This window comes from Hetaerina americana, unplaced genomic scaffold (assembly GCF_022747635.1).
Source record: "Hetaerina americana unplaced genomic scaffold, ioHetAmer1.1.p SCAF_66, whole genome shotgun sequence".
Classification (NCBI taxonomy): domain Eukaryota; kingdom Metazoa; phylum Arthropoda; class Insecta; order Odonata; family Calopterygidae; genus Hetaerina; species Hetaerina americana.
In genome coordinates, this window is record NW_027287272.1 from 910,914 (window position 1) to 923,392 (window position 12,479).

Here is a 12,479-nt window from a genome sequence, read left to right on the forward strand (position 1 = left end):
GGAGCCTCGACAGAGAGCGAGAGAAATGGGTTGGAGAGAGGAGAGAAAGTAGAGGGAGGGAGCTATAAAAGCGAGGAGGAGGTTAAAAGAGTAAGAGGGAGAGGTTTCTCCCGCCTACCAACAGAGGCCAGCACCCTAGGCGGGGTTGGGGGGTGGGCGAGGACGCATGCGCGCCCGCGGGCAATAGTCACCAGCTTCCGCGAGAGAGAAGGGTGAGAGAGACTCCAGCGAGACTCGGGTGGGCGAAGGCCACGACCATCTCGCGTCAACCAACGAACGCGGTGAACTCCATCCCTGCCCTCTTACCCCGTGACCTGCCCCGATGGTGGTCGCTCCACGTTGGTCGTGATGCCCGGTGTCTGGCCCGCGTCTCGGGCCTGAGAGACTGTTTGCCCTCGTCGATTCCCTGGGGTCGCGGCAGCAATCCGCACCAAAGCGCACCCCATCTTGGAAAGAGAGCGACTCTCGTGTTTGTCGTCGGCGACCGCGAGGATGGAGGAAGACACACGCCCGGCCGAACCGCCCGACCTCGCCCGGACGGATGGGTCGCATCTCCCGCGGATAACCGCCGACGAGGCGACGGACCCGCCCCGGGAGGAGGAGCCTCAGAAGCCGGGCGGACCCAGGTCCTCGTCCCCCGTCCTATCGACGGTCGTCTTCCTATCACACGTTTTGCTCACCATGTTCCTCCTCAACCTCATCTCGACGGCGGCGTCTTCGGGGTCAATCGATGCGGACTCCGGTAGGGAGTCGATACGCAGGGCCATGTAAGTAGCCTCACAAAGAGCTTCTTCCTGCCTTAAATGATGCATCTATTCGTGATGTTATTTTGCTTTAATTCATCCGAAGTCAAGTGGTTTTTTGACTGATTTTAAAATGTGTACGGACGGTGCGTTAGAAACGTTAGAAATAAGACCAAGTAAACTGTGATTTAATGGCAGAGGTTCTGTTGCGAGTGTCCCCTTTGTGGCACTATTTATATCTTAACCTTCTTAAAGAAATTGAAATATGAAATTAAAAAATATTAACTGAATCACTAATTTGGGAGGGGGGGGTTGGTTTTGGGGGTTGAATTCATTTACGAACGCTAAGATTAGGGAGAAATTTATTTTTTTACGTCAATTTTTGTCTCAATTTTTTTTTTCAGAAATCATTAGATTTTTTTCGGAAAAAAGCTATTGATCACGTCCTCTCGACAAATTTTTTTCATCAAACTTTTTCCCATTAATGCAGCCGCAAACGCAATCATGTTGTCAGCAATTGTTCGCTTGTATAATTCACTGTTTTTGGACTTTAAACCCGTCCCATCAATATCCATCGATAATCTTATCTTTTTGACATGCAGGGAATCCGTTATGACCAATTCTATGAGTGACATTCATAAAGCGCCTTGTGGGACCGATTTACTTCGACCTTTTTGGTTTGATTTGCAGTTTATGGGAAAAGCCAATTTCATTGGCGATATTAAAGGTAGTGTTTTTGTATTTGTTCACAATGGTGCTCTATTTAAATACGAAAAACTCTTGAAAATTGCATAATTGCACGCGGTGACTGAGTTTTGCGTAGAATTAATACAAGTCTTAGTTTACATCTACGCGATTTACGTAGTCTGCTCGTGTTTGTGCCCGCGTTTGTGTGTAGATTTACATGTCTCTCCTCACGAAGGGACAAAAGAACCCCTTTTCAATCCTGTTCACGAGAGTAACGTAGGTGACGATGCGCTATTGTTTTTCCCCCTTCCCCACTCACTTCTCGCTGCGGACGCGTGAGGGCGCTGACAGCGTCGGCGGTAAAGCACGGATCCTCTTCTCCGCAGTGCCACTAACCGCCTCCTCCCCCACCCCCTCCCCCTCCCCCCTTTTCTGCCCCACTCAACGAAGAAAACACACGATGGAAAAATAGTGAAGAGGAGCCGAATAATAAATGTTGTTTTGGTCCATCGAATGAAAAACATCCCGCCAGATGTCGTCCCAATCTCTCTCTCTGTCAATCTATCTCTTTCCGGGGTGCTTCCCGTTTTGTTGCTACGATGTGGGACGATTGATTCTACTCATCAGGATGACCAACCTTAGAAGATTGCAGAATAAACCATAGTGACATTATGAACGCGCGTGTGTGAGATGTTCCTTTCGCCCACGTTCGCCATTCGCCGTGCCTGATAAACACGTCGCCTCACATCCCTTCCCATTCATTATTCGCCCGAGGGAAACATCAGTAGCGGAAGGGTAAAAAAATCGTTAGATAGATGTGCTCTTTCCGTTCAGTTACCCAGCGTGTTTTGTTTGACTCCGGGGTGGAGACATTGCTTTTCTTGTCGATAGGGATCGGTTCGTCGACCGTGATGTCCAACTATGCAGCGACGTCCCATTGTTGTTTTCCGATCCCGGGCGGGGGTCGACCGCGTGTAAACTACGAATTTCGTGCGGCTTTGTGGATATTCGTTTGTTTAAACATGGCATTGAATTTGTTTGAAAATGGCCGCCGTCGGACTCAGATATTTATTAATGTTCCAAATCTCGTGGACAGAATGAGTGCCGCTATCCATGGTCGCGAGTAATACTTATGCTGCTATGGGGTGGGGGGTAGGGAGCGATTGATTTTTCTTTACCCCCCTCTCCCCCACCCACCCCCCCTCCACCCCTCCTCCCCCTCCCCCCTGCCCCCACCCCAACTCCCTCTTTCTTTAGCGGATTAACCTCTCGGCGTGACAAATGAACATCGTCGCCGGGCGCCCGCTCAAAACAAAACAACTGTGCTACACCTAATATTGCCACATTCCATGGAACATTCTGAGAGAGAGAGATGATAAGGAAGAGATCGCATCTACGACCCTAGCGCCTTTGTTGCTGTGGAGCATTTTACGGAAGCAAAAAAATGGAAACAAGAGCGAAACGACGGCCGCATCGACTCCGTTTCGGACAATGAAGATTTGTTCGTAGGTTTGAGGGGGTTTCACGGCAGAACGGCCCCGGTGTCACGTGACGCACGGCCATCGGTGTGTGGTCATTACGTTAGGGTAACTCTGTGAATTATGTTTTTAAATAAACGGTTAACTAACGCGTCACCTTGTTTGCAAGGGTTGCCATCATTATTATTATTACTTTACGGAAAAGTTTTTTTCGGGGCACATCGCACATATATATTCGCTATTGGCGCCAAGGCGGTCGAATTTCGAAACATTTAATTTAAATATGGATAACTCCGAGCCGAAGTAAAATGTGGTAATTGCGGTGGGCTTATTACTTACTAATCTCGTTTATGCATATCTACGCTGGGCATCTGTTTAATGTAATTTAATATGATAAATATACAATTTTATATTGTTGGCATCGATTCGATTTAATTCGACCAGGGCGAGGAGCGATCCCTAATAGAACCAGACTAGTGTAAAACTAGTGCTTGGGTAAGGATTTTGCAATATTAATTTCACAACATCGATATCCCATTTAAACTTTGAGACAATAACAATTCCCCGATGTGGCAATTAAGTAAGAATAAATCGATAGTATCGGCAATAAGGTCCGCAATATCCATAAGTAACCCACAGTGGTTATTTACTGACATTCTATAGAACTCGGTAGTATCTCAATCTCTGCCTGAATGAACCATTAAAACCAATCATAATATTTACACTGTTTGTGTCGTCATAATTATTTATATAAGCCCTCTCATTAAGAGTGTAAAGTATATTTTGAATCGATTTTTTATTCTCGATTTTATTAGGTAATCTACCGGTTAAGGTAGGTTTTTGGATGGACATAATTACTAATTAAATAATTTGTGACCCCTAGAAAACACAACATCCTACTCTATATCAGGTCCCCCCTCTTCATCTCTGAGTACTTTCTTCCCCCCTTCATCCCGTCCAACATCCCTATCCTGTTCTTTCCCTTTCCTCGTTTGCCTAACATTCTCCCCTCAATTACAGTCTTCAACATCCCACTGCCGGTCAATACCCCCTTCAGCCACTTTTCCTGCCTCCATAGGATTGCTCCCAACAAACCCCTCTCTTCGCCCACCATACCAAGTACTTCCTCATTGGTTTTCTTCTCTGTCCATTTCACCTTCTCCATCCTTCTCCACACCCGCATTTCAAAAGCCTCCAATCTACGTCTATCCTCCTGCTTCAATGACCACGTTTCCGCGCCGTGCATAGCTACGCTCCATATCAAAGTTTTTACGAGTCTTTTCTTAATATCCTTACTCAACGTCCCTCTCATCAACTCACTCCTCCTTGTGAAAGCCTCTTTGCCTAGCGCAATTCTTCTCCTTACGTCCCTACCACTTTGACCGTGTTGGTCCAAAACACTTCTGAGGCACGTAAAATGTTCTACCTGCTCTAGTTATATATATATATATATATATATCCCTCCCCGGACTACAACCTTGACGTGGTGGAAGGGCTTGTGCGTTCCGATGACCCCTTGAGCTGTGCTGGCGGGAGTAATAATTATTGCTCCTGGTAGGGTCACCCATGCCAGATAGGTCGAAGGTTAGGAGCCAGACGAAAGGTAGTCCACGCAGCGTCTGTTCCTCAGTGAGGCGGCTGCAATGGCGTCTGACCCCAGTGGGGCGGCCAGTAAGTGATGGTGTCACGTTAAAAACACTGTTGAGGAAGGCAACGGGAAACCACCTCAATTATCATTCCCTAGAAAAAATATGATGGACAATAGAGATATTTTGAGTCCTGGCAACCACGGGGCTCGGCCCAATCGGCCGTGTGTCGTGCCCGGCAGCGGGGGAGGCAAGGCTTCCGCGGTCGTCATCCCACGAAACCCTTGCAAGGGAAAATTGACAGTATCAGGACAGAAGACGCAGAAGAAGAAGACCACATTAGTTAGAATAGGAACTTGGAATGGTAGGACAATGATGAGGACAGGGAAATTGGAGAATATTAAGCGAGAGATGGAAAGGGGAAATATAGATATTTTAGGTCTATGCGAGGTGAGATGGAAAGATACCGGGGATTACTGGAGTGATAAGTATAGAATAATATACAGCGGCGGGGACGAGAGCCAACGAGGGGTTGCCATTGCATTAAATGAAGAGGTAGGGAGAAGCGTAGTCAACATAGAGCAGGTAACAGATAGAATACTACTAGTGGAGATAAAAGCAGAACCGACGAACTTAGTTATTATTCAGGTATACATGCCACCGAGCAACCATAAGGAAGAAGAGGTCGATAGGATATACGATCAGTTAGAGGACATAATCGCGTGTGTTCCTGCAGGGAAACATTTGATAGTGATGGGGGATTGGGATGCAACGGTAGGTGAAGGAAGAGACGGTGATGAGGTGGGGGACTACGGTTTAGGCACGAGGCATGACCGCGGGGAGAAAGCAGTTGAATTCTGCAGGAGACAAGGTTAGTCATCACCAACACTTGGTTTAGACACCACAAAAGACGCAGGTATACATGGAAAATGCCAGGTGACTCAGGAAGATATCAGCTAGATTATATCCTGGTTAGACACAGGTTTAGGATCAGTGTGATAAATTCCCACAGCTTCCCGGGAGCGGATGCGGACTCTGACCACAATTTAGTTGTTATGAAATGTAGCGTACGTTTCAAAAAGATAAGGCAGGGGCGGCGAGTTAGAAAATGGAATGTAGAAGCGTTAAATGGGTTGAAAAGGAAGGAATACAAACAAGCGGTAGAGAAAATCATGGAGGATGGTAAAGGGCTTAGTACTATCGAACAAAAATGGGAAATGATCAAGAAGGGGTTGTTTAAAGCCGCAAAAGACACTATTGGAACCGTTAACGCTAAAAGGACTAGGAAACCATGGATCACGGATGAGATGATTACAAAGATGGATGAACGGAGAAAATGGAAGAATATGAATACAGAATTAGGCAGAATGAAGTACAAAGAATTGAACAATAAATTGAGGCGGGCAACAAATAAAGCAAAAGAAGCATGGTGGAAGACGCAGTGCGAGGATATGGAAAGTCTGCAGAGGAAGGGTGAAATCGGTAGAGCTCGTATTCGTATGTAATTTCGGTGTAAGAGTTATCTTTGACCTTACCTGACCGTTGCCACCAGGAAATTTGCCTAATTGCAACGTAATTGTGTAAATAAAATAAATATGTCAATAGCCGATCTGTAATTTTCGATATGCAAGAAATAATCGATACACAGGATGGACCTTTGTGGTAATATGCTCTGTGTAAATAATATGGACTATATTACCGATTTATCAATCTACATAGAAGAGAATTCATTAGAATAATGATAATAATTCACGAGCCGCTATCTCGATGCCAGCCGATATTTCGATACTGTTATTATGGCGATTTGAATGAAAGAATTGATACAATATTTGGACTACGTTGGCAAGAGTAATTAAATGGGCGATATTATCTATGGGTATTCCTGCCTCCATAAGGTATCTCCCAACAAATATCTCTCCTCGCCCACCGTACCAAGTACTTCCTCATTTGTTTTCTTCTCAGTCCATTTCTTCTTCTCCATTCTTCCCCACACCCACATATCTACAATAGCCTCTAACAGGCAAGTAATACTTCCTTAAGGCATCCTATATTCCTCTCGATTAATAATCTCACTGCTGCAATGGCATATATATATATATATATGCATATATTTACACAGATATATGTATATATGTATCAATGAAGCCCATTTCCTCCTTGAGAAAGGTGGCTTGGACCACCGAAAATTCGAAAACTAGAGAGTTACTTCTATTTTTTGTGTGTTTTTGTCTTTGTCCACTAGTACTAAATTCACATTCATTAATATTCACATCCGTGAGACTTTCAAAAAAGTGTTATATATACATATTTTTTTTTTAAAGGTAATCTACCGGTTAAGGTAGGTTTTTGGATGGACACAACTACCAAACAAATATTTTCTTACTCCTAACAAAACACAAAAAAACCATCATCCTACTCTATATCAGGTCCCTCTTCATCTCTGAGTACTTTCTTCCTCCCTTCATCCCGTCCAACATCCCTATCCTGTTCCTTCCCTTTCCTCTTTTGCCCAACATTCTACCCTCTATCACAGTCTTCAACATCCCACTGCCAGTCAATACCCCCTTCATCCACTTTACCTGCCTCCACAGGATTTCTCCCAACAAACCCCTGTCCTCGCCCACCATACCAAGTACTATTGATAGAAATGAGCTCTTACGGCTAGTAATATATAATAAATGTGAAACTCCAATAGCCGTAAACAGTTTACCTTTCTAAACAAAGTAAAAATGAAATTAGTTGGCTAGCGCCACAAGTCAAGAAGGGGTAAAAGGTAAAAAAGGATAATGAGGTAGGTAAAAGGGGTAAAAGGTAAAAAAGGAGAGGATAAGAAAGGTGAATATGTACCCTCTTTTTTACCTTTTACCCCTTCTTGACTTGTGGCGCTAGCCAACTAATTTCATTTTTACTTTGTTTAGAAAGGTAAACTGTTTACGGCTATTGGAGTTTCACATTTATTATATACCAAGTACTTCCTTATTTGTTTTCTTCTCTGTCCATTTCACCTTCTATATTCTTCTCCACACCCCCCATTTCAAAAGCCTCCAATCTACGTCTATCCTCCTGCTTTAATGACCACGTTTCCGCGCCGCACATAACTACTTTCTATACCAAAGTTATTACGAGTCTTTTCTTAATATCCTTACTCAACGTCCCTGTCATCAACTCACTCCTCCTTCTGAAAGCCTCTTTGCCTAGCGCAATTCTTCTCCTTACGTCCCTACTACATTGACCGTGTTCGTCCAAAACACTACCGAGATACGTAAACTGTTCTACCTGCTCTCCTATTTTGATGTTAAGCTTAGCCTTTTTCTTTCTAGAGAATCGCATAACCTTTGTTTTATTAATATTGATTGTCATCCCATACCTGTCGCACTGAATTTCCAATTCACTCAGGAATGCTTGCAGCCCCTTGGCTGACTGACAAACTAAAGCTTGGTCATCAGCGAACCTAACTGATTTTACGAATTCCCCGCCCACTTTCATTCCTACCTCCAGTTTTCCCATGCCTCTTTAATCATTTCCTCTGCATACAGGTTGAACAGCAACGGTGATAATGGGCAACCCTGCCTTACACCCCTTCCTAACACTGCCCAACCGGACTCCCCGTTCCCCACTCGCACCTGAGCAGTCTTAGACATGTACAGGTTGCGGATTAGCCTCCTTTCCCTCCAATCTATTCCTTTTTTCTGCAATATACTCATTAGTTTTTCCCAATTCACTCGATCGAACGCTTTTTCGAAATCTACAAAACAGGCAAATACCTCCTGGTTGTGTTCTATACGCCTCTCGATTCATAATCTCATTACTGCAATGGCATCACGCGTACCTATCCCCTTCCGAAACCCAAACTGATCATCCCCTAAGTAATCATTTGCCCTACTCTCTATCCTTTTGTTTATGATCCTGAGAACAACTTTAGCCGCGTGGGATATCAAACTTATCGTCCTGTAGTCCTCACATGATGTAGCCTTTACCTTTTTCGGAATAGGAACTAAAACTGATCTCACAAAGTCTTCCGGCCAGATTCCTTCCTCATAAATACTACGGATCAGCCCATATAGCCTCTTCCTCCCACACTTTCCTAAGCATTTTAAAAGTTCCGCGGGAATTTTATCCACCCCCACGGCCTTATTTAGTTTCATCTCTCTTAATGCCCTTTCTATCTCATTGTCTAGTATTCCTGGACCTAAGCTGTCTTCCTTTACGTCATATTCTTTTTCAACGTCTAACTTTGTTAGTCTAAGTTCTTTACCATACAGTTCTTCTATATACTCCTTCCATCTCTCTTGGATCTTTCCTGCGTCAACTATTACCAAACCCGCCTTATGTCTAACTGTTAGCATAGCTCTACCTTTCTTACTTCCCGATAACGATTTAACTTTGCTATACAGCGCACCGATTTCACCCTTCCTCTGCAGACTTTCCATATCCTCGCACTGCGTCTTCCACCATGCTTCTTTTGCCTTATTTGTTGCCCGCCTCAATTTATTGTTTAGTTCTTTGTACTTCATTTTGCCTAATTCTGTATTCATATTCTTCCATTTTCTCCGCTCATCCATCTTTGTAATCATCTCTTCCGTGATCCATGGTTTCCTAGTCCTTTTAGCGTTAACGGTTCCAATAGTGTCTTTTGCGGCTTTAAACAACCCCTTCTTGATCATTTCCCATTTTTGTTCGATAGTACTAAGCCCTTTACCATCCTCCATGATTTTCTCTACCGCTTGTTTGTATTCCTTCCTTTTCAACCCATTTAACGCTTCTACATTCCATTTTCCAACTCGCCGCCCCTGCCTTATCTTTTTTAAACGTACGCTACATTTCATAACAACTAAATTGTGGTCAGAGTCCGCATCCGCTCCCGGGAAGCTGTGGGAATTTATCACACTGATCCTAAACCTGTGTCTAACCAGGATATAATCTAGCTGATATCTTCCTGAGTCACCTGGCATTTTCCATGTATACCTGTGTCTTTTGTGGTGTCTAAACCAAGTGTTGGTGATGACTAACCTTGTCTCCTGCAGAACTCAACTGCTTTCTCCCCGCGGTCATTCCTCGTGCCTAAACCGCAGTCCCACACCTCATCACCATCTCTTCCTTCGCCTACCGTCGCATTCCAATCCCCCATCACTATCAAATGTTTCCCTAGATATCATGTATACCTAGATAATAACCAAGTTCGTCGGTTCTGCTTTTATCTCTATAAGTAATAATCTATCTGCTACCTGCTCTATGTTGACTACGCTTCTTCCTACCTCTTTATTTAATATTATGGCAACCCCTCGTTGGCTCTCGTCCCCGCCGCTGTATATTATTCTATAATTATCACTCAAGTAATCCCCGGTATCTTTCCAGCTAACCTCGCATAGACCTAAAATATCTATATTTCCCCTTTCCATCTCTCGCTTAACATTCTCCAATTTCCCTGTCCTCATCATTGTCCTAACATTCCACGTTCCTATTCTAACTAATTTGGTCTTCTTCTCCTGCGTCTTCTGTCCTGCTGCTGCTGGTTTTCCCTTGCAAGGGTTTCGTGGGTTGACGACCGCGGAAGCTTTGCCTCCCCCGCTGCCGGGCACGACACACGGCCGATTGGGCCGAGCTCCGTAGTTGCCAGGACTCAAAATCTCTGTTTTGTCCATCATGTAAATCTTGAGAATGATAATTGAGGTGGTTTCCTGTTGCCTTCTTCAATAGTGTTTTTAACGTGATACCATCACTTGAAATAATATTATAATAGGAAATATATTATAATAGGAAATATATTATAATAGGAAATATTTTTCCATTCGTGATCTGCCTGATTCCGCCTTCCCCACCTCTCCTGTGTTCGTCCTTTATGTGTGTTCCTATCCCTTTTCTTTATATCTGTTTCTATATAAATGAGTATATATATATATATATCTCCATGTGAATGAATATTTGTATATTTGTTCGCCATATGGCGGGATTTCGTGTGTATATATATATATATATATATATATATATATATATATATATATATATATATATATATATATACACACACACACATATACTCATTTTTTCAGGATCCTCCTTCAAGCAGCCACTCTTCCTTCACTGATATATATATGATATTTTTCGTACTTTAAATTTAAAGAAATCTGTTGAATACTGACTGCCAGCGTGTTTGTTAAAGTTTATAAAGTTTGAAAGGTACAATGCCTTGGCCTGATCTCTATGAATTTATATAAATAGATTATAATGCGGTGGTTTTCCTATAAATGCTTTGGCAATATATTCTGCCTAAACACTAACATACCTTCCATTTCAAGAGAGTGTCCAGTTTGACTATGGGATATCAATACGGGCATATTATTCAACTTGCATGGCATTAATTAGCATAATTAAGTATATTTTTCTGTAACAGTATATTCCACCTGAGACAGGTTTCACTAATAATTAATTAAACACGTTCATAAAGCCAATTACAAGGTACATACACACTAATAAACACATTCAAAAATTTATCCGATGACCTTTAAGCCAATCATCTGTCAGAAACGTAAAACCTTCGAATCAATGCCCTCAGGGCGAGATTTTAGAGCGCTCCATTGAGATAAATTGATAAATTTAAACATAAATGATAAATTTTACAATATTTCCTGAACACTCTGGGGTAATCCAATCAACGACTCGTCGGATTGCGAGCATGTGAGTCGTGGCTTTACCGTAATGCTGAAGTGAATGTACTCCAGATTTGGCTCACTACAGCTCCACGCTCTAAAGTGACCTGGTCATTGGCTCAATGCGAGCGTTTAATTATTATTTTTGATCGTTTTATTAGATTGAACATGATATTACTCAGAAAAACGTGCTTATTTCAAGTCATCAACGCTGCATAAATAACGGAATACGGCCATCTTGATATCGCATTGTCAAACAGATTTCACAGTTGCTATGGGCGGTTTGTTGGAGTTTAGATAGAAGTTGTTGCCATTGCATATATAAGAAAACTATCCAATTAAACTTTGATAATATATATTAGACTAAGACTATTAATTTAAGTAAACATTTTGTAAGCCGATAAGCCTAAACATTATTACTGCGAAACGTATCAACAATCGCCAAATGTATCTCAGTAGCGACGCCATTTTTCCTTCCATCACGATAATATTCGAAAACTTTGGAATTCTACGATTATATTTCTCCCAAAACAATCATGCATGCCAATTTGTTTAAGGAAAACATTAAATTTTGCGTACATTTTTCTTTTTCAAAACATCTTTCACGCTCTAAATTACGTTTTTGTCGGTACACATCGTCCCTGAAGGATACTGGGAGCACTGAAATGGAAAGTGTAGACCGTATTTAATACTTGGGCGTGACCCTCGCTCACGATCTCTCCAGGGTGAAATACATACTATGAATATGTGAACAAGGTAACTAAAAATTAGAATTTATTAGAAGAGTACCATAGATATATGATTAATAGGTCGAAGAGAAATGTTATCCGTCACTGGTTAGGCCTCATTTATAGAATATGCTACAAGTACATTATATGGGATCCTCACGAAGTTGATTTGACTGCCGAATTCGATCGCGTGGAGCGTAGAGGAGCTAGATTTGTTAAACGTTGTTGTTATGATAAATACACTGCCATATTCAAAATATTAAGAGGATCTAGGCTGGGAATCACTCAATGGAGCGAAGGTTAAAATACAGACTGTGGCTATTGCATATGAATTGGAAGGAGGTCTCTTTAGCAGTGATGTAGAAAATGTATTATTACTCCCATCGTACAAGGGTTGAAGAGATCAGGTGAACAAAATTAGAAAGATTAAATATAGAACATATTATATATAAATATAGAATATTTCCTTGACCGGGACTCGAACACCGGATCTTTCCACTGGCCGGGCGGATGCTCTTAACCACTTGAGCTATCGCGGATACGTAATTCACACTGAGATCCGTGGGTCTAATATCCACCTCCCCACCTCTATTGTGTTCGTTCTTTATGT

The 12,479-nt window shown here is 42.6% G+C and overlaps 1 protein-coding gene across 1 annotated transcript in view; it reads left to right on the top strand.

Annotated features, from left to right (window-relative positions):
• The first annotated feature begins 204 nt into the window (after positions 1-204).
• The window catches only part of stj (voltage-dependent calcium channel subunit straightjacket), a 165,879-nt gene continuing 153,604 nt past the window's right edge, over positions 205-12,479 (top strand). The window contains exon 1 of the mRNA XM_071594678.1: positions 205-767. Coding sequence (XP_071450779.1) covers positions 493-767 — 275 coding nt within the window. The 5' untranslated portion in view covers positions 205-492. The remainder of the gene's footprint in view (positions 768-12,479) is intronic.